Raw genomic sequence first — 24563 nt, 5'->3', positions numbered from 1 at the left:
AACTGGGCAGGTCATGCATGGTGGGCACTAGTCACACTCCAGGCTTATAAAAGGTTTATCTTCAACTAATCAAGCCCTGTCCATTGTTCTTGCGTATCTACGTTAATACAACCTTGAAATGCCTCTTTTACAGACCCCTCAGAGGAGTAACAACCCTCAAGGGAGCACATAATCTTGCTAACCTGTAATCCAATCATAGATTTCCCCACCTTGCTTTCTCCCAATTTCATGTAATTGTCCTTAGACTGCCCCCCTTAATTCCAAATGTATAAAAGAAACCACAGTAGTTCTCCACAGCATCTGAGATCTTGCTTCCCAGCATGCTGTCAGTTTGGCTCAAATAAACTCTTATAAAAATTCTCTACAGGTTTGAAAGTTTCTTTATCAACAAACTATCTTGACATAGCAATTCTAACGCCAGACACTGACCAAGAGAAATGAAAACATATGCCATAAAAACACTTGATGAAAATATTTATAGCATTATTCATTAATAGGCAAAAACAGGAAACAGTCCAGGTGTCCATCAGTGGAGTAACAGATCAACAAATGGTGATATATTCTACAGTGAAACAAAACTCAGCAATAAAAATAAATGAACTACAAGATGACCACCTTGAATTAGCTGACCTTGGTTATTTTACAAATGATACTGTTTAAATATAACTAATATTAAAATATAAAAAATAAAATTTTTAGCATGGACAGCAAACTGGGGTAAGGGAACTAGTGCTTATATTATCAGCACATTGAAACTCTTTCATAAAGAAACTTTTATAATTTTTTAAAATATGTTTTTATGGGTTTTAGAGCAAGAGGGAGAGAGACAGAAACATCGATGAGAAACACAGATCGACTGTCTCCTGCATGCGTCTTACTGGGTATCGAGCCCACAACCTGGGCATATGCCCTGACCTGGAATTGAACTAGTGACCCCTTGGTGCATAGGATAACAAGAAACTTTTATAATTTTGTTCTGAAATACAATGGCTATTTATAAAAGTATTATTACAGCAAATATGGCAATAGCATTAAAATGATAACATGAGAAAACAAATATTTTTTCTTAAACAAGGCAAGTAGAATGAACAACTGAAGCTATGTTAAATCTGGCAGAGAAGCAATTATTTGGCTCCTAATAAAGAATATTAATTCACCAACAACATTATTTAAGTATCTTCTGAATTACAGATATTCTTCTAAATATGTACTGGGACTATAAAGATGAAATGAGACACAGATGGATTCTGCTCTCAAGGGATTCATTAGCATGAGGTATAAACAGAGGATGCCAAGAACCACAAATGCTAGAGTTCCAGAATGAAAAGTAGCAAGTGTTCTTATTTCCTATTAATTAGGTAACCTTGGGCAAGTTAATTTTCCTCACTGTGCTTCAGTTTCCTACCGATTAAATGGGAATAAAAAGAACACCTACCCTGCAGTATTATTACAAGGATTAAATGAGTCCATATTTGCAAAGCACTTAGAACAGACTTGGCACACAGTAAATACTAGAGAAGTACTTGGTAAGTAAGTGAAAATATAACATTCTACAGTTTATAATTATAAAATTTAATCCAGTTTAAATATTTTGACTAAACGAATATGCAAAGCACTAACAAAAAAATACATTTTAAGTACTTCTGCTCTTAGATGACAGAGCAAAGTTAGAATCTCCCTCCTCCTCTCAGAAATTACACAAAAGCAACAAAAAACATAAATGCAAACATGATCACCAATAAAACTAGGAAACATAAAATATAAGTGGAATATAGGCCAAAAGGGAGACAAGTGAACTGAAAAATGAGGGTAAATATAAGGCATGAAGCTCCAAAATGCAAAGCGAGTGGAAAGAGTACATTTCTTCAAGTGCACTTCCTGAGGTATAAACTGTCAACCACATTTGTAACAACAAAAACAGGGGACATGGGCTGGTGGAGGAAGAAGTAGAGGAGAAAGTATTAAAGAATCACACGAACAAGCTATGTTGGCAGAAATCAGGCTGCTAGTGTGGCAAAACGATAGTGAGACAACTGCACTATGAAGGGCACTGCAGCATGCAATCTTCTCTGGCTAAGGAGAAGTAAATTCATACACTCAATCCTACTAATAAAGAAAATTACTGTAAATTTGGAAGACAATAGCTTACGCTGAGATACCTACTTCTGGTACTCCCCCCAAAATCCTCTTCATTCAAAAAGAAATAACTGAAAAGGCAGCAGGAACAGAATTTCTACAAATATAAAATTTTAAAAAGAAAAAACAGAACAGGAAAAACGTAGCAGCCAAAGGATGCTTGTGAGAAAAATGCTTCTGTGGAGCAGATGAAATATGTAACCAAACATTTCAAATGAATTTTTAAAACTTAAATAATCAAAAAACAAAGGAAGCAAATACCACTTCCAAATAGAATTATAATGTCAATCTAAACTACAAAACTATTGTAATCAAAACAGTATGATACTGGCATAAAAGAGGTCATATAGACCCACAAAGCAGAATAAAGAGCCCAGAAATAAACCCACGCATATACAGTCAACTAATATCTAACAAGGGAGCCAAGAATACTCAGGAGGGAAAGGATAGTCTCTTCAATAAATGGTGTTGAGAAAACTAAATATTCACATACAAAAGAATGAAATTGGAGCCCTATCTCTTTTTTAAAGTATGTTTTGATTGATTTTAGAGAGAGAAAGGGAGAGGGATAGAGAGATAGAAACATTGATGAGAGAGAAATATCATCAATCAGCTGCCTCCTGCACACCCCCTACTGGGAATGGAGCCTGCAACCCAGGCATGTGCCCTGACTGGGAATCGAACCGGTGACACTCAACTGAGCCACACTGGCCAGGCTGGAGCCCTATCTTGTATCACACACAAAAAATTAACTTGAAATGAATTAAAGACTTACATGTAGGACCTTAAACAGTAAAAGTCCTAGAAAAAAACAGGGCAAAAGCTCCTTGACACTGATCTTGGTGACAATTATTTGGGTATGATACTTTAAAAGCACAAGCAACAAAAACAAAAACAAATAAGTGGGACCACATCAAACTTCAGCATAGCAAAAGAAACAATCAACAAAATGAAAAGACAACCTATGGACTGGGAGAAAATATTTGCAGGAGGTTAATATCCAAAATATATAGCAAAAAAAATTTTTTTTTTTTAAAATGTATCCTGCCCAGCCAGCATGACTCAGCAGTTGAGCATCGACCTATATGATCCAGGAGATCAAAGTTTGATTCTCTGTCAAAGCACATGTCCAGTTGCAGGCTCGATCCCCAGTAGGGGGTGTGCAGGAGGCAGCTGATTGATGATGTTTCTCTCTCATCATTGATGTTTCTATCTCTCTCTCCCTCTCCCTTCCTCTCTCTGAAATAATAAAGACATATTTTTAAAAAAAAAATTATCCTATTAATGATGGACAGAAAGCCTATAAAGGCAGCTTTCCAAAGAAGATATACAATGGCCAACAGGTACATGAAAAGGAGCTCAACATCACTAATTATGCAGAAAATACAAATCAAAACCACAATGAGATATTACTTCACATCTATTAGAATGGCTATTATTTAAATGACACGAAGTAAGTGTTGACCAATGTGCACTGTTGGTGGGAATGTAAACTGGTAGGGCCATTATAGAATACAGTATGCAGATTCCTCAAAAATTAAAAATAGAACATGATTCAGTAATCCCACTTCTGGGTATATATCTGAAGGAAATGAAATCACCATCTTTAAGAGATACTTGCACACCCATTTTCATTGTACCATTATTCACAATAGCCAAGATATGGACTAAGTGTCCAGGCCATTCCCCAAAGCTACCAACTCTGAATCTTAAGAGTAGGACCTAAGCATCTGGAATATTGTAAAATTCACAGTTGACTCTTACTAATACAATGCATTGTTGGCGCTTACATTTGAATAAGCTATGTTTAATTCTGGGATTTCAAAATACTTCGAAGACAGTGTCATTACATTGTGACGGCAATATTCAGGAATTTGAAAAAGCTCTATGATCTACCTCTTCATGTAACCATCCTTCCCCAGCTCCCTCCCCCACTCCACACTTCCCAACACCAAAGTGGTTTCAAAGTAGTTGGGGAGCATCACCTCTCAAACTTATCAAATGCAGTCTGAACAAAGCTGCTCTGCCCTAGCCGGGTGGGCTCAGATGGTTGGAGTGTCTACTGGTACACCAAAAGGTTGTGGGTTCGATTTCCGGTCAGGGGACATATCTAGGTTGAGGATTCAATCCCCAGTTGGGGCCCATTTGGGAGGCAACTGATCCATGTTGCTCTTTCACATAGATGTTTCTCTCTCTCCCCCTTCCTCTATCTCTAAAATCAACTAAAATATATATACCCTCCAGTGAGGACTTAAAAATCCCTTTATTTTAAAAATAAATAAATAAATAAATAGAGCTGCCATTTTCTAGTTACAAGTGTTGACCAACTTGTTTTAATTAGTCACCTTTAATCTTATTTTCCTTTCAGCTCCTGATGCACCAAAAATTTAAAAAATGTCATCAAACTGAGTTACCTGAAAAGAGATAATTTTATCACAAAAAAAGTGAAGTCCAAATTTGTTATGAAGAGACCCTAAGATGAAGAGAGTCACAAGAAATCATCAAATGCCTTTTTTAAAAAATCCTCACCCAAGGATATTTTTTCCATTGCTCTTTCAGAGAAAGTGGAAGGAAGGGGGGGGGGAGAGGGGGAGAGAGAGAGAGAGAGGAAGGGAGGGAGGGAGGGAGGGAGGGAGGGAGGGAGGGAGGGAGGGAGGGAGGAAGAGATGGAAACATTGATGTGAGACAGACACATCCATTGGCTGCCTCCTGCATGCACCCTAGACTGGGGCCAGGGATCGAGCCTGCAACTGAGGCACATGCCCTTGGCTGGAATCGAACCCAGGACCCTTCAGTCCGTGGGCTAGCGCTCTAACCACTGAGCCAAACCAACCAGGGCTTCAAATGCTTTTTTTAACATTACATTCTTTAAGTAATTTCAGGTCATTTTAGTAAAAACTGCATGATAGAAGATTAGTATGTCCTCTTATTTTTCAAAAGTGTTGATAACATTGCACAGACCAAAAAAAAGGACCTGAGGAAAAAAGGGGTTAAACAACCCCAACTAAAACTGAATTTTTAAATACTGTCATGCACCCCCTTAACAACACGAACATATTCTGAGTAATGCGCCGTTAGGCAATTTCATAGTTGTTTGAACATCATTAAGTGCACTTGCACAAATCTAGATAGTATAGCCTACTATACACCCAGGCTATATGGTATAGCCCATTGCTCCTAGGCTACAAGCCTGTACAGCATGTTACTGTACCGAATAACACAAGATTTAATCAAGCACAAGAGAAAATGATGCAATCAAGAGATGTGGTAAACACACGATATATGAGGCAGCTGTGTGTAATACAGCATACTGTTTTACAACAAATTTTTTTTATAAGTAGAAAGATTACAGTCTAAAATAAAGATTAAAAGTATAGTATAGTAAATACATAAGCATGTAACACAGTTGTTTATTATCATTGTCAAGTATTAGGTACTGTACATAATTATATGTGCTATACTTTTATATGATTGGCAGTGCAGGTTTGTTTACACAGCATCATTCTAAACACGTAAGCAATGTGTTGTGCCACAACATTACAACATCACTTAGCAATAGAAATTTTTCAGCTCTTTATAATCTTATAGGGCCATCTTTGTATATGCAGTCTGGCATTGACCCAAATGTCATTATATGGGGCATGACCGTAAAAGAATTAATTTCCATTAAGATTTATCAACATTAATCAAGTTGCCAAATCATCTTGTCAGGGGTTCCATAATCAAGTTCACCTTTGAACACCATGACTTTCAATGTTTTCATCTATGATATATCATTTTAAGATCTAATTTAAAACGCCAAGTTTTCTTTGCCAGAAAAAGAGTGGGAGATATTCATTAGTCAGGTAATCTTTTATTAAAGTGGAACACACATTCCTTCCAGATCATGGCAGACAACGCATATCAAACATTTTAATCAAATGAAAATGTTTGCCATTTCTGTAGGATACAAATAAATGTTAACAATTTTTTACTATATGATTTGTCTTTAAACATATTTACTACAAGATACATCATACTCCTTATCATGAATTACACTGTACATTTAAAAGACATATCACAAATCCTTCACAGACTTCCGCCTGGCAGCTACTCACATAAAATTAAACACTGAGGTCTTTTTCCTTGCTTTCTCCTTCCTTAAACTGATACAGATGTATAACAGGTAGGAGGTTTGAAAAATTAATTTCAATACATGTATACTAACATATAAAGACTAGACCTAGATCAGGGACAAAAGACAAAGTAACAAAATAGGTCATAGTCAAAACCATTAAAAAATTTTTTTTAATTTTTAATTTTTTAAAATTTATCTTTATTGTTGAAAATATTGCAGATGTCCCCTTTTTTCCCTTCCACCATGTACCCACTCCCTGCCCCAGGCCTTCACCACACTATTGTCTGTGTCCATGGGTTATGCATATACACATATAAATTCTTTGGTTAACCTCTCCCCACCTTCCCTCTGAGATTCATCAGTCTGTTCCATGCTTCTATGTCACTGAATCTTTTTTGTTCATCAGTTTATTATGTTCTTTAGATTCCACATATAAGTGAGATCATGTGATATCTGTCTTTCAAAGTTTTACGATTTGTTATTATTACTCTTTTATATTTTTTTATAAACTAATGGAACTTTGAAAATCTGGTTATTTTCCTGAAAGCAAATTTAGGATTATTATGTCTCCATAGGAGAATATGTTTTCATGCATATAGCTATACAAAATGAAACAATTTAATGGGCTAACAGCAATTTATATTCTAGGTAAGAAGCATTTCAACAACTTTTGTAACCTATTGGTTTCAAACATGTAAAGAATTTTTTTCTATTAAAGTAAATTTACTAATTAATATAAAGTATCATGATATTATATATATTTCTACCACCCAATATGAGCTGATTCTAAGCTACTTGTGGAGTATTTTTATTTTATGTACATTGCCAAAAAGCTGAAAATAAATATAATTAGGTAGCTATAAAAATAAAAACAAAAAACAACAACCTGGCTACAAAACAAGACTTTAGTTCTTTTCAGAAACTTTGTATCTTCCACTCAGTCACCACAAAACTGTCTGGTCTTAACTTACAACAAAAAAGACAGGCAACATTGCTTTTCAGAGAGTGGAAGGGGGGGAGACAGAGAGAGACAGAGAGGGAAGGAGAAAAACATCGATGTGAGAGATATTGATTGGTTGCCTCCCACAGGCGCCCAGATTGGGGTCAGGGATCAAGCCTGCAACAGAGGTGCATGCCCTTGGCCGGAATAGAACCTGGGACCTTTCAGTCCGAGGGCCAACGCTCTAATCACTGAGCAAAACTGGCTAGTGCACAAAGGCATTTTCAACTATGAAAATATCTCAATATCAAACCAAACCCCAGATATAACTATCAGAAGAGCCAAAAGATCCCTACAGTTTCAGTGTTTCACACAATCCTTCACCAATCCTGGATCTGAAAAAACATGAAACTCCAAACAATGATCTTCCACTCCTGTACTAATGAGCCAGACTAAAAGATCTGCAAAGCACTGAGTCTTACACCTCTTCTTTGGTATCTACTCTAAGTAGCATTCTTGAAGCAAGATACTATACTCCATCCACAATGTCTGGATATGGTAGGCATTGAAAATGATATGCCCCCAATTATTTAAAATAATCCTGAGTGAAAGACACCTGTCTTCCACTTTAGAGAAAACTGAGTACAGCACAAGCTATCAAAACCAGGGAGAAGAGCCCGGCTGGTGTGGCTCAGCGGTTGAGCACTGACTTATGAACCAAGAGGTCACCAGTTCAATTCCTAGTCAGAACACATGCCCGGGTTGCGGGCTTGATCCCCAGCAGAAGGCGTGCAGGGGGCAGCTGATTGATGTTTCTCTCTCCCTCTCCTTTCCCTTCTCTCTAAAATCAATAAAAACGTATTTAAAAACAAAACAGGGAAAATATGTTCTAGGTTCAGTGGATTCCTGCCAAGATCTAATAAAGGATGAGAAAATAGCTACACAGGCTCTCTCACTGCTTGGAATACTATGAAAATTTCACTTGATTTCAACTGCTATAGCTGTAGAGATAGTTCTCAATGAGAGAAAGAACTTAAATTTTTAAGTCAAACATAAACCCAGGTTCAAACCCAGTTCTTCCATTTTTTAGTTCTATGATCTAGGGCAAGTCACTTGACCACTCTGAGCTTCAGTCTTCTCATTTATAAAATAGAGATAATAATAATAATATTATGCATAGTTGCTGGGAGGCTTTGACATATAATTAATGGTCAAAAGCAAGTGCTGACAAGGATATGAAGAAATCAGAACCGTCATTCATTGCTGGTGGGAACATAATATAGTAGTCTCTTTGCAAAAGAGTCTGGCAGTTGCTAGAATAGTTCAACAAAGAGTTAACAGATTACTCAGCAATTCTACTCTTAGGCACATACCCAAGAGAAATGAAAACACATGTACATAAAAAAAAATTTATACATGAATGTTCATAGAAGTGTTATGCACAACAGCCAAAAATGAAACAATCCAAACATCCATCAACTGACAAATGGATTAATAAAATATGATTTATCCAAACAATGGAATATTATTTAGCAATAAAAAGGAATGAAGTACTAATATATGCTACATTAACAAATCTTGCCAACATTATGCTAAATGAAAGAACCCAGTCACAACAGACCACATATTGTACAATTCCATTTATATGAAATGTCCAGAACAACTAAATCTATAGAAAGTAGATTAGTGGTTGCCCAGGGCTGGGAAAACAAAAAGAGAGGGAAAGGTAAGGGGTGTGGGTGTTGTTGTTTTTTTGTAATGTAAATGTTATAAAATTGGTGTGGTAATGGATGCACAACTCTATGAATATACCAAAAGCCACTGAATTATAAACTTTAAATGAGTGAATTACATGGTATAGAATTATATCTTAATAAAGCTGTTAAGAAAATTCCTGTGCCACAGTATACATACATTTAGATATGGAATATTCAAACTCACATATCCAAAAGAAGAGGATTAAGATTACATAGATATTAAATATGTATAAATACATAATCTTACTTATGTACTTAAGGACAGTTAAATATCTTCCTCCAATACATCTGAGAAGTATTTCCATTTTTAGCCACGATGAAGTAACTGATACCAGACTAGCTCTCCTCAAGTAATATCTGTAAAATTAGATACAATACATAACTCTACTCTTTTCAGGTATGAAACAGCTAGCAGCACATGAGGTGTGAACCATGGTCGCTCCAGCTTTCTGCCTGGGACACTTTCCCAACAATATCAAACGGAAGTGGAGCCTGAGCCAAGCATGATGGTCTCACTGAACTGAGATGCAGAGATCCGAGTTCTAGAATACTGGAGTGGACTAGAATCGATAGGGCAGGATGCTAGAAAGAAAGCAACAATGCAAAAGGGCAGGCCCCAGAAATCTTCATGGGAGTTCCTTAACCACCCTTGTCTGAGTACTGAGCTACACATAATCCAAGGTGAGACTCCATGAAGCATAGTAGAGTCACTGGTGCGGGCCTGAGAGCTGAACAAATACCAGAAGCTGCACTCAGCTGCAAAACACTGGAATTCCAGTTCCGCCAGGGTGGAGACATGGCTGCACACCCTGGGCGCTCAGACTTTTAGTTGAAATCCCAAAATTCAACACTCTTTAAAGAAAGACAATACAATAGAGACTTCCTATAATGTGTCATCCACAATGTCCAATTAATAAAAAATTACTAGACATGCAAATAAGCAGGAAAACATGACCCATAATCATAGAAGCATTCAATACAAACCAACCATGGCACGACCGCAATGCTGGAAACAGCAGGTAAGAACTTTAAAACAGCTTTTATAAATATTATAAATATTCTAGAACTTAAAGGTACAAGATCAGAAATGCAAACTATACTGGATGGGCTTAAAAGTAGATTGAAAACTACCCTGGCTGGTGTGGCTCAGTGGTTAAAGCATCAGCCCGAAAATCGAAGGGTCACGGGTTCGATTCCCAGTCAAGGACACGTACCTAGGTTACAGGTTCATTCTTCTGCCCCAGTAGGGGCATGTGCAGGAGGCAACCAATCGATGTGAGTCATATCAATGTCTCTCTCTCTCCCACTCCCTTCTTTGCACCCTCTAAAAATCAATGGAAAAAAAATCCTCAGGTGAGGATTAACAACAACAAAAAAGTAGATTGAAAACTACAGAAGAAAGAACCAAAGAGCCAGAAGAGAGATCAACAGAAATTATCCAGTCTGAAGAACACAGATTATCATCAGTTTAACATATGTGTAATTAGAGTCTAAAAAGCAAAGAACAGAGAATAGGGAAGAAAAAAATATTTGAAGAGATAATGGCCCTAAAATTTCCAATTTTTGTTGAAAAACATCACCTATGGATCCAAAAACCTTAGTAAACTCCATGCAAGATAATTACAAAGATACCACATTGGTCACATCACATTCAAAGTTCAGAAAACCAAAGATAATGAGAAAAAAGCTGTTAAAGATGGGGGAAAGGCACATTACACAGAAGAGAACAAATAAATAAATAATAGCTAACTTCCATCAGAAACAATGAAGGCCAGAAGACAATGGAGTGGCCAACTGTCAACCCAGAATTCTATATCCAGCAAAAATTATCTTCCAAAAATAAGGGTGAAGTAAAGACACTTTAGGATAAGTGAAAGCTAAGAGAATTATCACAGCAGAACTGCACTAGAAACACTGAAGGAAGTTCTTCAGCCCAAAAGGAAATGATACCAGATTGAAACTCAAAACTATGTGTTGGTCTCGGGAAGGAAAGAAGAGAGCTAAAATTGGTAAACATAAGACTTTTTCCCTTGTCTTAATCTCTTTAAAAGGTAACTGTGTTTAAAGCACAACTAACATTGTATTATAAGGTTTATAAAGTATGCAGCACAAAGTCTGGGATGGAGTAATTGAACTGTTGTAAGCTTCTTTGTAGAGTGGTATAATATTAACTCCAAGTATACAGTGATAAATTAAAGATGCATGGTGTAACAACTAGAACCACATAAAAAACAGAAAGAGGTAGAGCTAAAAATGCAAAAGTTGAAAACAGAATACTAAAAATATTCAATTAGCTCAATATAGCTGAGAAAACTATTATATAAAATACCTCTATAGTAAAACAGACAAAACAGTTCCCCATGGAGCAAGTTGGCTAATAATGCAAAATACATTTTACCATAGAAAAATACTTCAACTGACTATGATGTAAAACCTTTGGATAAAGTTAGATAAAATAAAATTTGAGACTGAATAGGAATCTAACCACCTTAAAAGTCTGCCTGTTTGGGGACAAAACAATTCCACAATACAGAAGGAAAGGAACGCAGTAGCATACACAGCCTATTTCCCCAACTCCAAGCTACAACCAGCTGGAGACCAGTCATTTTATGAAGAGAAGTTTGTAAATCAAGTATTCCTTTTTTTTAATCCTCACCAGAGGATTTATATCGTTTTTTTTCCAAAGCAATTTCCACTGCTTTTCAGAGAGTGTAGAAGGAAGAGAGAAAGAAACATCGGTATGAGAGAGTCACATCCATTGGTTGCCTCCTGCATGCGCCCAGACCAGGGCCAGGGCGAGGTATGTACCCTTGGCCGGAATTGAACCCAGGACCCTTTAGTCTGAGGTCTGCCACTCTAACCACTAAACCAAACTGGCCAGGGCTAAATCAAGTATTCTTAATACTTGTATATATTAGAACTAGACTGTAAAGCCTATTAATAATAAAAATAACTTCACTAAAAACTAATTAAAAATCTAAAATGACATTTTAGCATCAACTAATATGAACTTTTACAATGTGCTATGTTAACAGATGTGCAATAAAATGTCACCAATGTGAAATCATTTCATTTTAGTTTTTAGAGTAGGTAATATTAACATAGTTCAAAAATTCAAAACATACCAAAAAAAGTATATAATAAAAAGTCTCTGTCTCTCACCCCCATTCTCCAGCCATCAATGGGGGGACAAATACCGCTAAAATATAATTGAGGGACATATATTCCCTATTGTTTCCTGTGGGACCACAGACATGGTAACACTTTTTATAACACCAGAAATAACATTTTCTTTTTGAATTGGGATTACTGCAAAGTTTGCAAAACAGAAAACATCTGGATGACAAGACACTCGTACATGAATGCCAAAAAGGAGATCAAATGGAATGTTAAAATGAAGCATGACCAAGGGATATTTCGAGGACACAATAAAATGAAATAAAAATATCAGCAAAGTTCTGTTAAGTTAGTCCTGACCAGCACATGACAGGAAATCTGCCGCAATGGAACAAAGCAGAGGGTTACAAGTTTCTGTGCCTAGTTCCCAAATTAATCACTGTAGAGCCAACAGCACAAACCAGACTTAGAAACTAACTCCTGCTTATGCAGCAGATCATTCCTGAAGACTGACACAAACAAAACAGAACAGCATCTGTGGGATTCCAGTGAACATTCGAAGAATTTACAAAGAAAAACACTGACTTACCACCACAGGCCTTCTCAGGTAAACGGCTTTATACTTTATACTTTCAAGACTGAATTGCCAATCCTCAATTAAGGGGCAAATTATTCACCAGGAATATGTTTAGTTCTTTATTTGTCCTTCCTTGCTTTCAGATTAGCCACTTCACTACGTATTAATGCTTTCACCTGAGAAGTAAAAGGAATTCAGCAAAAATACAACTACCTGGAGGGCCCTTAGACCACCATTTCTCCAAGTTATCAGAAGACCAAAAGTGGCAAGATATTTAACCACTCCTGTATTCCTAAGAGGAGAATTTTAAGAGAACCCTGGCCTGTTGACCCATTACCTATGGCAATACAAAAACCTACTCCTGACCTAAGACATTTAATTCAGAAGTAGTTGAGAGGAGGGCATACAATGGTTCCTAAAGAGTTCCTTATTCCCAGTCTGTCTGGGACAACTGGAATTCTAGCTATATTTTTCACAATCTAACCCCAACACATTTTTTACACTTTTACGGACAATACTAGGAGAAAATTAGAAATGGGCACCTGTGGCAAACACAGCAAAACAATAATGTGGCAAAAGCCATATTACTAGTAACCAATACCTATTTCTTGCTGGCAAAGACCACCTCTACAAGAAGATAATCACATTCCCAGCCTCTTTTGCAGCTAGGCATGCATGGGCATCTGAAGCAAACTCAGCCAATGAGATATAAAGTAAAGTCTATTGGGATAATTTCTGGTAGAAATTGTCTTCCCTAATAGAAGGAAAGAAGGAGGGGAGAAAGGGAGAGAAAATTTTCATGAGAAACTGTCCTTCCCTCCTCTTCTTCCACCTAACATTGTTGCGTGAGAATAGCATGTTTGGAGTTGCAGAACCCATCCAGTAGTATTGAGAAAAATCATTACCCACACACAGAGATGGAAGGTACCTAGGACAGCTGAACTTGGTGAAGAAAATTCTTTAGAATTACTTGAACAGTTTATCTTTGAGGTCCATTACATTTTTTAATCCACAGGTTAACTCTTTAGGGGATGACAAGACACAGACCGTAATTTCGGAACTGTTGTTCACAATTACTTAACAAAATTACCGTCCACATGCAGTTACGGAGCATCTATTATGTTCCACACACTATGCAAGAGAGCTTTTAAATGCATTACTGCGTTTAATTATCAAAATAATCCCATAAGGTATTATAATTATTACCATTATGCTGCTGAGAAACATGAAGCTCAGACAAATTTACGTGACTTATGGTGACTTGTGGCGAAAATCACACAGTTAGTAAGAGATTAAGAACTAGAATTCAACCAGGTTGTATGCCTCTAAGCTAGTGTTAGTTGCAGTACATCAGAGCTACCCTACCACACAGATTACCTTCACCATCTCTCTTACTTATATACCTGGGTGTGGCTAAAAAGACCAAATCAAGGAAGGGTGCACACAAAAATTCTTCAACTCTTCTATTCTTAACCCAAGTGGTGGGTAACTTTCACTATTAGTCCCTAATTTAATTCCATCTGGCTCCTGAAAGTATCTCCATTCAAGTCTATAAATCATAAAACAACTTCTCCCCACACTAGGCTACCAAAGCTATCCCACCCAGAACAAAATCTTCAAATTTTAGGAGTACATAAGGATCTATAAACAATGGTTTATGAGCTCATAAATCATTAAACAGCAATAGGAAGAGGTATTATTAAAACACTGACTCTTGCAATTTAAGCAAGCAGTGGTCTGTGACAAAAAGTTTTATTAACTAGACCCTCTCAAACTCTCTTTCCCTATTTCTTCCTCTGCCTAGTTTGTATCTCCTATTCTTAGTCTCCTCCATAACTGACCATAATGTGGAAGTATATATTTATATTTTAAATTCATTTAATCAGTTGAAGTTCCATGTTTATCTTTTAATTTTAAAATCAGGTAATCATTATTTTTCCTCTCTCTCAAAGAAACATTTATGGTCCTCATTGATCTTTTCTTTGTAGCCCTGTTTTTAAAAAATTCTCTATTTCATGACTTGCATCATTTTTAAGTTTTAATATGAAAGAACAGTAGGACTGAGAAGCAATGATTGCTGAATAAATGAAAAAAAGACCAGAGTTTAGTACCTGATCTGCTGCTTCCAGTTTTGTTGTTGTTTTTGTTTTTTTAATACTCATCCAAGGATATTTTTTCCTTGCTTTTCAGGGAGAGTGGGAGAGAGAGAGAGAGAGAAACATAGATGTGAAAGAGACACATCAATTGGTTGCCTCCCCCAACATGCCCCAACCAGGGCTGGGGATCGAGCCTGCAACCAAGGTACATGCCCTTGGCTGGAATCTAACCTGGGACCTTTCGGTCCGCAGGCTGATGCTCTAACCACTGAGCCAAACCAGCCAGGGCTGCTTCCAGTTTTTATCATATCTAAAACACCACTGGTTGAAAAGCACATTACGTTCCACTATGGAAAAATGCTGCCAATGAAATTGACAGAATGCCCTAATACTTACCGTTTTAATTTATACTTATTAAAAGAACTCTCTTAAACTTAGATTTTTAGCATGTATTACTCTTGTGTGTAATTTAAAAAAGATAAACAAAATAAACTGGTGCATAAACTGGTCACATTTAAACTTGAACTCTTCTGAATCAGTCATTGATACCCATGTTTTTCCACACAATATAAAATGGTTTGATGAGGTTTTTTTTAAATTGACTTTAGAGAGGGAGGGAGGGAGGGAGGGAGGGAGGGAGGGAGGGAGGGAGGGAGGGAGGGAGGGAGGGAGGGAGGGAGGGAGGGAGGGAGGGAGGGAGGGAGGGACATCGATCATCTGAGCCTGCAATCTGGTCATGTGCCCTGACCGGGAATCAAACTGGTGACCTTTTGGTGCGCAGGACAACGCTCAACTAAGCCACACAAGCGCGGGCTCCACACAGTATCATAATCTGTGCCACCCAAAACCCAGGTGATCCAAGATCTGTATTCCCATCATTATCTCTGGGATTTTCTTCCAAGCCTGCTGATACCTATTCTGTAAGTTCTATTCATGAAGCGACAATGATGACTGCATCATGACCAAAAGCAATTGTAAGAAGTATCTGGATTTCAGAAGAGTAAGAATATAAAATAGTGCTGCTCTTAGAATTAATTAAACAGTAACATCCTTTGTTAAACAGACAACATCCTTCCCAGCCTTCAATTTCCACTAACAATAGTAGTTACTAATGCTGAATACCTACCACATTGGGCATTTCATGTATCTCATTTAACTCTTATAGAAAAGCAAAAAGGTAGGCATTAATCTTGTTTTATATACATGAAATATGAGGCTCAGAGAACCTTAGTAACTTGTCCAAGATTACCCAGCTAATAAGTGGCAGAGATGGGTTTTAATCTCTGGTCTACTTTCAAAGTCCTTCTTTCCACCACTTCAGTGGTTCTCAAAATTTAGTGCACATAAAAATCACCTCAGCAAATACTGCAAATACTGCATATATATGCGAATCATGAAGCTGATTATATATCTATTTATATATATAAAGAACTCTCACAATTCAATAAGAAAACAATAACTCAATTAAAAATTGGGCAAAGGATTTGAATAAACATTTCTCCCAAGAAGATATACAAATGGCTAATAAGCACATGAAAAACTGCTCAAAATCATAAGCTCTTAGAGAAATACAAATCAAAGCCACATTATGATACCATTCAAATACACTAGAAAAGCTATAATCAAAAGATAGACAACAAGCATTGGCAGAGATGTGGAGAAACTGGAACCTTCATACATTACTGCTAGTGGGAATATAAAATGGTACAGCCACTTTGGAAAACAGTTTGAAAGTTCCTCACAAAGTTAAACACAGAATTACTATATCAACCAGCAATTCCACCACTAGGTATATACCCAAGATAAAAACAGTCCACACAAAAATTTGTACATGAATGTTCAAAGAAGCATTATTAATAATAGCCAATCCATCGATTAATGAATAGATTAATAAATTGTGGTATATGCATATAATGGAATATTTGGCAATAGAAAGGAATAAATTACTGATGTTATAAAATGAATGAACCTTGAAAACATTATGCTAACTAAAAGCCAGTCACAAAAGACCACATGTTGTCTGATTCCATTTATACAGATTCCATTTCTATATAGAAAGCAAGTAATTGCTTAAGGCTGGAGAAGGTGATGGGAAGTGACAGCTAATAGGTACAGAGTTTCTTTTAGGAAGCACAAAAATGTTCTAAAATTCAAGTGTGATGATGGTTGTACAACCCGATGAATATACTAAATGGGTTAATTGTGTAGTATGTGAATTATATCTCAATAAACCTATTTTTGTTAATTTATTTTTTTAATCTTTATTGTTGAGAGTATTACAGATGTGCCCCTCATTTCCCCCCCACCCCATTCCCCCCCTCCATCTGGCTCCCACCCCATCCCAGGCCTTTACCTCCCTATTGTCTGTGTCCATGGGTAATGCATATATGCATATAAGTTCTTTGGTAAACCTGTTTTTAAAAATTCCTCTGGATCAGATTACCTTTAAGGTTCCTTTCTAGACATAAAAGTCTCAGAGCATCCATAAACAGACTTCAGAATCCAATCCCCAGTGACTCCCATGAAACTACAGTTTAGAGAAAGTATCAGATAGTATAGTAATTCCTTACTTGAGGTCACTAGACCTCCAGGTGTCATCAAAGGAAGAACAGGTGCTTCTTGAGCCAGTTTCATTTTTTCAGAACATCTGAGAGAAACCATATACTCAGCCTTCTCTGAGGTAAAGTTTTAGGTATCTTTGCCTTTGACTGGTTTCATGTTAGTAGTTTTAAAATACTGATGCAAAGCTGACTAACAACTTAATGTATGAAAAGTAAAAGAACAGGAAAACAAACTATTAGTTAACATGTACTTGATAGGCAAAATGTTCCAAAAAATGAAACCCATGATGAGTTCCTCGGTTAAAAGCTTGGGGAAATACAGATAAGTGCACTAGTCTAGAAATTAGGAGAAACATCTTAGGGTCTCCTTAACATGATTCACTTCATTTCACTGTGCCTCAGTTTCCATTTTCATCTACAAAAATCAACAAGTGTGATAGTATCCACCTGACTCTAAAATGCCATGATTTTTCCATATTATATACTGATGCCTTAAAATGTCTGCTACAAAGGTAGTTCTTCACACTGTGGGTGGTTGCAAAGAACTTTCTTTACTGACTACGTAGCACATCATAGGAATAAACAACACGGAAAACATAATACTAACAACACATAGGCTACAGTATTTAGAAACTTACTTCTAAGTGGCCTTAGAAAGCAGAGAGAGGGAAAATTAATAAATTAAAAAGAGTGAAGTGTACTTGTCTACTGCTGACGGCAAAAGTCAACAGGAAACACTTCAAAAAAATAATCTCGCCAAACCATGGAATGTTCCTGATTAACAACAAATGAGTTATCTCTCCTTCTAATACTTTACTCCCAACACACTAGCTTCCAAATGCGTCCCTGAAACAAACGAACTGAAGAAGGGGAAGAGAGCAAAGGAAAAAATGATCATAATTGGTTTCCTCCCTTCAAAATTCCAGAAGATGTGTAGAGGGGAGAGGGGTGGGAACTAGCAATAACCAAGCATAAAATTCTCCTATTTACAGTTTAATGTATTGTGGTCTTTTTTTGTCTTTTTTTTAAAACTTTTTTTTAAAGTCATAAAAACTTTTCTACTACTAATTTCTTTACATTAAGAATAAAAAGTTATTTGCACCTTTTTGAGTGAATTCATACTAACTTAAATTGAGTATAACACTATTTGGGGGGCCATGGGTTAGAATGAGTGCTGTCTATGGGGTCTGGGGGTGGAGGGAGGTGGGGGCCTCAAAAAAGGAAAAGCAAGCAAGATCCTTTACAGCATAATACATATGAAAAGCCCAGTTCAGAGATTTCTAATGAATTTTTAAAGTGTCATTCCACCTGCTACAACAGATCAGAAAAGCCAGACCAACTCCCTCCTCAAGTAACTAAAGTTATCATGAATACCAAGAGTAGGCAATTTTCACCTTCCAATTCAGTATTATCATCGAAAAAAAAAGGCACACAGAAACCTAAACTCGTATTTTAGGAAGTAATACAGTGTTCTGCTCACAACTACATAGGAGTGAAGGAATTCATCCTATTAATACGAAAGAACACACTGACTCCTTCAAAATAATGTAGAATACATTAATCCTTGGAGCACCAACAATCTCTGTGTTTATACATTATATACAAATGCAGACATACTCTACATCAAATAGCACAGTACATTTTAAAGTGCTCACGTGAATCAAAGTATAACACAAGCTCAACAAATACAACTATAGCCCCTACGAATGGAGCTTATAAAATATCTCACTTAAAAACAAGTAAGGTGCAGGCCTGGCCAGTGTGGCTCAGTTAATGGAGCACTGTCCCATACACCAAAAGGTGGTGGGTTCAGTTCCCAGTCAGGGCACATATCCAGGCTGCAGGTTTGATTCCTGGTCTGGGCGGGTATGGGAGGCACTGATCAATGTTTCTCTCTCACATCTATGTTTCTCTTTCTCTCACTCTCTCTCTCTCCCTTCCTCTCTCTAAAAAAAAAAAAAAAAAAAAAGTGGTGCAGTTACATTTAACAATTCTGCCAGCCTAAATAAAGAGTACAAAGATACAAAATGAGTAACTTATACCCTGCCTTTAAGGAATCCATATGAGGGGGAAAGCCAAAAGCATGTACAAAATCAAAATTCTTTTGAGATCACGGAGAACAACAAACTTACAAACTTAATGGTAACCAGAACTTGCCAGGTAAAAAAGTGGGAGGAAGGGTATTGACAGGCAGAGAACACCACAATGAGGGCATGAATGTATAGAACACAATTAGATAACCAGAAGTCCTGAGTGGCCAGGGCAGGGGGATTAAGGAGGAAGGGTACATGGGCATGAAATGGTAGTAATTAAGTCAGGAAAGGAAGCTTGCAGCTGGGTTGCAGAAAACCATATATGCTATGACAAGGTGTTTGGTCTTTATCCAGACAACCACAGAGAACCTGATATATAATAAGCATGTTTTTCAAAAGCTAACTGGTGACAATGTGGAAGACGGACTTAAAAGGAGGGATGGGGGTGCTGGAAGATATGAGAACACTATTGCAATAATTAGGATATTATTGCAATAATGCAAGTAAAATGTGAACAGCAGCCATGAACAACAACCTACATCAATTTAACAGTGATTGTGTATCCGTACCATGGTATACGCAATGAAGGAAAAAAATAAAAGAATGCAAGCAAGAAGTCTTTATAAGATATACTCAACAGGACTTAATGACCATTGACCTTCCAAAACCCAAAGAGTATCTTCACTTACACACTAATTTTGCCTTCCTGAACTGCTTCTGAAAATTTTTTACTTTCTTCATCTAGAGATTTCTACTAAAATACCTTAGTTCATTTAATAGATATTAAATACTTTAAGTTTTTAACCATATAAAGAGTTTCAGGTATCTTGTACAGGAATTATTTAAGTCTAAAAAGATCCCTGTGGTCACAAGAAAAGTAAAGGAGACAAATACAGAATTAAAAAAACAATGATCTTGGTACATCCAAGACTGGAAGAGACTAAATTTATATGGCTTAGTTAGAAACCCTGAAAATACAGGCATATAGTAGAAACACTCATAAATAGCACCTAATAGATTAAATATGGGAGAGGGAAAAGGCACTCTTTAAATTAAAATCTTTGAGCTATAAACAATTCAGCTATCCAAACACATACAATTTTATTATTACAGCATATAGTTAATATTTTTCATGAAACCAATATGAAGTTGTACACCATAGGAAAAATCGGCAACTAATGAGGCTTACAGAGCCAATTCCATTTTGATAAACGTATTACTAAAGGGGAATAAGAATTGCAGCCTCTTGTTTCAACATGCAAATCATCTTCTATCCTTTACCAAGGTATGTTGGTTAAAATGTAGGTTTGTATTATAGGATTGTGGTGTTTCTTTCAATAAAATGAGTTACGCTTTCCTCTACAAAGAAAGATACTCATTTCCACAATGCTGCCACAATGTTTTATCTATTAAATTCAACGTTACCTTGATTATGAATACAGGGAACTTTAGTGATAAAATATGATAAACACATTTCCCACTAAATTTAATGTTCAAAGGCAAAGTGGTATTTGTCATGTTCTAACAGATAATGCTAGGATATAATCATCTGAGGTTGACTGGCTCACCGCCAGATATTAACCATTAACCAGAGGCGTTAGTCTAAAAATCTGTGTGAAACTGTTAAGGTCAATAAATGTTACAATTCAGTAGAAACATTATTTAAATAAGTATTTCTACTTCAGTGATTATATTTTGACAGATAAACTTTTTCATAAGAGTATGTGTACGTTATAGGTTCCCCCACTAAAAGAAAAAATGTTTGTATTGTGTTAGTTCCAGTTATAATTTCTAGCTGAGTCAAAGCTCTAACAGCCTTAAAGCAGGAAATCCAAAAGGAAATTCCATCATCAGTTCCTCGGGCTTGGTAACTAAAAGGTTCTTTGAAACAGAGATATAGAAGTTCTCAAACTATTTACTATAACCTTACCTCATATCTTCAAGCAAATCACATTCTGCTTGATGTTTGGCTTGAAGTTTTGTCATCTGCTCAACTTGAATGTTTTTCAGTTCTTGTGTAACTTTCACCTAAAATATATCATATATTTATGAAGGCCTTACTGTAACTTTACCAACAACAACAACAAAACTACTTAAAATACTAAATACTTGTCAGAATATGTAACTCTTGCTCACCTCTCCCCTAAAGACCAGAAATCCATTATTAGCCACCTAATTTTGTTTACTGAAGACATTTAATGAAAAAACTAGCCAAATCACCTGAAACAGAGGCTAAATATAAGTACGCAAATATAAAAATTACAGATTAAAGAGGTGCAAAATAAACTGCCAATCATCCTACTTCACGCACAAGCTCAAGTACATATCTAGGTCTTCTTAAAGTTTGAAAAGAGTCTTTCTTCTATTTCTTCCAAAAAGCATTCGAAGACATTAACCACCAGGAGAGGTGAGCAGAGTGGAGCGGGAAGAAGGGAGCATCAGAATGCCTAATATCTAATGACCGAAATGTACACAATAATGAAATTATATGCTTGAATCGACTACATAAATTATTCCAAATGGCTGCGAGAAGACACACTGTCTCAGGATGATGCCCTCCACTCGCTGACAGCACATCAAATCACAATCTCTTCCTCACAAAGGAGAAAGCAAAAGTGACCTTCTAGTATATGCAGCGCTTTTAAGACACCCCAGCAAGGCGGTTCCTGTGGCGGCTCCACTTCAAACAGCTAGAACAGCAAATGCAAGCTGGCCAGTGCCTCGCCCGCCAGGCCGGCACCCCAGGGCTCCAGGTCCAGTGGGCCTGGAATCCCCACCGCCGCAGCTGGGCTAACCGGAGGGGGGGATACACGTATGAAGGGGAAAAAGCCTCAAAACTGGAGAAACCCAGATTAAGAAAGAAAGAATGAACACGAAGCAGACGAGCGAGGCATTCGGCAAATGTTTGCCCACGAGGAGAGGACAGAACAGCCTCCTCCACCCAGCGCTCAAGATTAAAAAGACAAGAACACAACCTCAGCCTCTGGGAAAGCTGAAGGGGGCAGTGAAACAGTTCTCCAAGGGGCGCAGCGGGGAAGCTGCGGACAAGCCCGGGCACCCGTCACTCCCACCCCAAGCCCAGATCCCGATACACGCCACGCACTGCCGGGTTCTCCTTCTCCTGGGGGCACGACCACCGCCTTCTCGTGCACTACGGGACAGGAAGGGAGGGTAGGGGTGAGAAAGGCAAGACTGGTCAATGCTTAATTTCTTGTTTTCCTCTAGGATGGGGTCGATGACTATTCCAACTTCTTTTCCTCCCGCCCCGTGGGAAAAGCAGGCCAAACCTTAAGGCTAGAATGGAAACCAATTCCCCGCAAATTTGCAAATGGACGAGGGTGGCGACAAGCGGCTCGAGGGCTCAAACCTGGTGCAGACTAAACAATCACACAAGCAGCACAAGGCTCTGCAAAGCTGCAGGGGCTCCCTCGCCTCCCCTCGGTGCAGCCCCGAGAATGCACTTTGCAGCTAGCAGCACTGCCATGCGCGCGCACACATACAAATGTGCACCCGAAACTCTTGTGAGATGTCTGGGGGTCTACCGCGCGGTGGAGGGGACGAACCCCGGCCGCCCTTTGGTCAGAAAGGCACCTCACCGGTCCGGAACCGGCAGCAACTCGGTGACACGCCAGAGGCTACAGCGGTCACGGCCCGTTGCGGAAAGGGGGAGGGGTCGCAGCGGTCGCCCCAGCCACGTTCCTTGGACGCATCCCCCCCAAAGCCCCAAAGCCTCCCTTCTGCACCCTCACCTTCCTCGGCGGCGGCTGCATGATGCTGAAGGGACATCAATCCTCCCCCGACTGCGGCGTTAGCTAGGACAAGGGAAAGGAGAAGGGCCGAGAAGAGGGACCGGCCCAGCAAGCGCGTGTATGAAAGGAGAGCTTGAGAACCGCGACTAGCGCCGGAGGGAGCAAGGCCAGCAGGCGGCTGGAGGACCCGGGTCTCGGGCGAGAGTAAAGAGGAGGAGGAGCGCCGGGAAGGCCCGGGGCTCTAGCGGCCCGGGGTGTGTGTGCGCGAAGGAGGCGGAGACCGCGAGGGGGCGGGGGCCCGGGAGCTGGGGCGCAGGGTCTTCCAGCTCGCCGAGCAGCTCTCGAGGAGCGGCCGTGTCGCGCGGCTCCCCGCCCGCCGCCGGCTCCGGAGCTCCCCGCAGACGCGGCCCCCTCCGCCCCAACTCACGGAGCCCGGCCCTCGCTGGGCCCGAAGCCCCCGCCCGGCGCGGGGAGGGGAAAGGCGGCGCCACGCTCTCGGCTCCGGCTCCTCCACTCAGGCCGCGGGAATTTCCGGCCCCACCGAGCGGCGCAGCGCCCCGCTCCGGCGGCTGAGGGGACAGCTCAGGCTAGAGCCGGGTTGGAAGGGCCGGGCCAGGCAGCTGGGAAGGAGCGTGGCCGCAGCGCGGGGCTCGGTACCTTGGCGGGACGGGGGAAACTAACGGATCTGTCCGCAAAGAGGAGGGGCGGAAACGCTAGCAGAGCACGAAAATCCCCCCCAATCCTCTCCGATAGTGGCACGCTCCAAACGCCTCCAGTCTTCCCTCCCCCACATTGGGAGCCAGCTGGGGGCTTCCCGCGCGCTTTCCCGCCAGCCCGCCGCCGCGCGCACCTTCGATCGGGGGCGCGCACGTGGGCGACCGAGGGCCCCGCGCCGACGCACGCGCACAAGCCACCCCCGCCTCCCGCTGGCTTTTGCAGCTGCAGTGTTTGTGCGGGACGGGGGGGCGTGGACGCTTGTAGTGAAGTTTTTACAGTGAGGAGGGGGCAGTATGACTGTGACAGTAGGAGAGCTGTTTCTGCTGCTTCTGGGTCCTCCAGCACTCCTCTCTGCCGAGCGAATGGGCCGGGCGGATAGGCACGAAGGGAGCGAGCAAGAACTAGCCCTTTCGCAGTGGGCCGCAGGTGCCTGTTCCTGGGGCCAGGGGTCTAGATGCCCTGCAAAGAAAAAAAAAAACGGCTCTCTGCTACAGGGCATTCAAGCTAGAGAGCATGAACTCTGTGCTGGAAGGGAACAGTGAGGTTCTTAAGGCCAGGGCCCCCATTTCACAGATCCGGGGAGGCTGTGGCCCATAGAGGACTGAAGACTTTCTAAAGGTCACACAGTAGGACTAGAATCTCTGCATCACGAAGGGCCCTTTGGGTTATAAAGAAACAGATGCAGATGATAACCATGAGGAAAAGTAGAGAAAGCAACAAAGGCAAAGGAAGACCTTGTCTGGGAGTCAGGACCTGGTGCCAG

The 24563-nt window shown here is 39.4% G+C and overlaps 1 protein-coding gene across 3 annotated transcripts in view; it reads right to left on the bottom strand.

Annotated features, from left to right (window-relative positions):
* Window positions 1–23551, bottom strand: part of FCHSD2 (FCH and double SH3 domains 2) — a 170564-nt gene extending 147013 nt beyond the window's left edge. For all 3 annotated transcript variants that reach the window (XM_081152977.1, XM_081152978.1, XM_081152976.1), the window contains exons 1-2: window positions 23084–23551; window positions 21265–21362 (exon numbers count right to left, since the gene is read on the bottom strand). In XM_081152977.1, coding sequence (XP_081009103.1) covers window positions 21265–21362; window positions 23084–23104 — 119 coding nt within the window. In that variant the 5' untranslated portion in view covers window positions 23105–23551. The remainder of the gene's footprint in view (window positions 1–21264; window positions 21363–23083) is intronic.
* Between the last annotated feature and the right edge of the window lie 1012 nt (window positions 23552–24563).

Source organism: Miniopterus schreibersii (assembly GCF_964146895.1).
Source record: "Miniopterus schreibersii genome assembly, chromosome: 12".
In the NCBI taxonomy this organism is placed as follows: Eukaryota; Metazoa; Chordata; class Mammalia; order Chiroptera; family Miniopteridae; genus Miniopterus; species Miniopterus schreibersii.
This window is presented reverse-complemented; position numbering and strand designations above follow the sequence as displayed.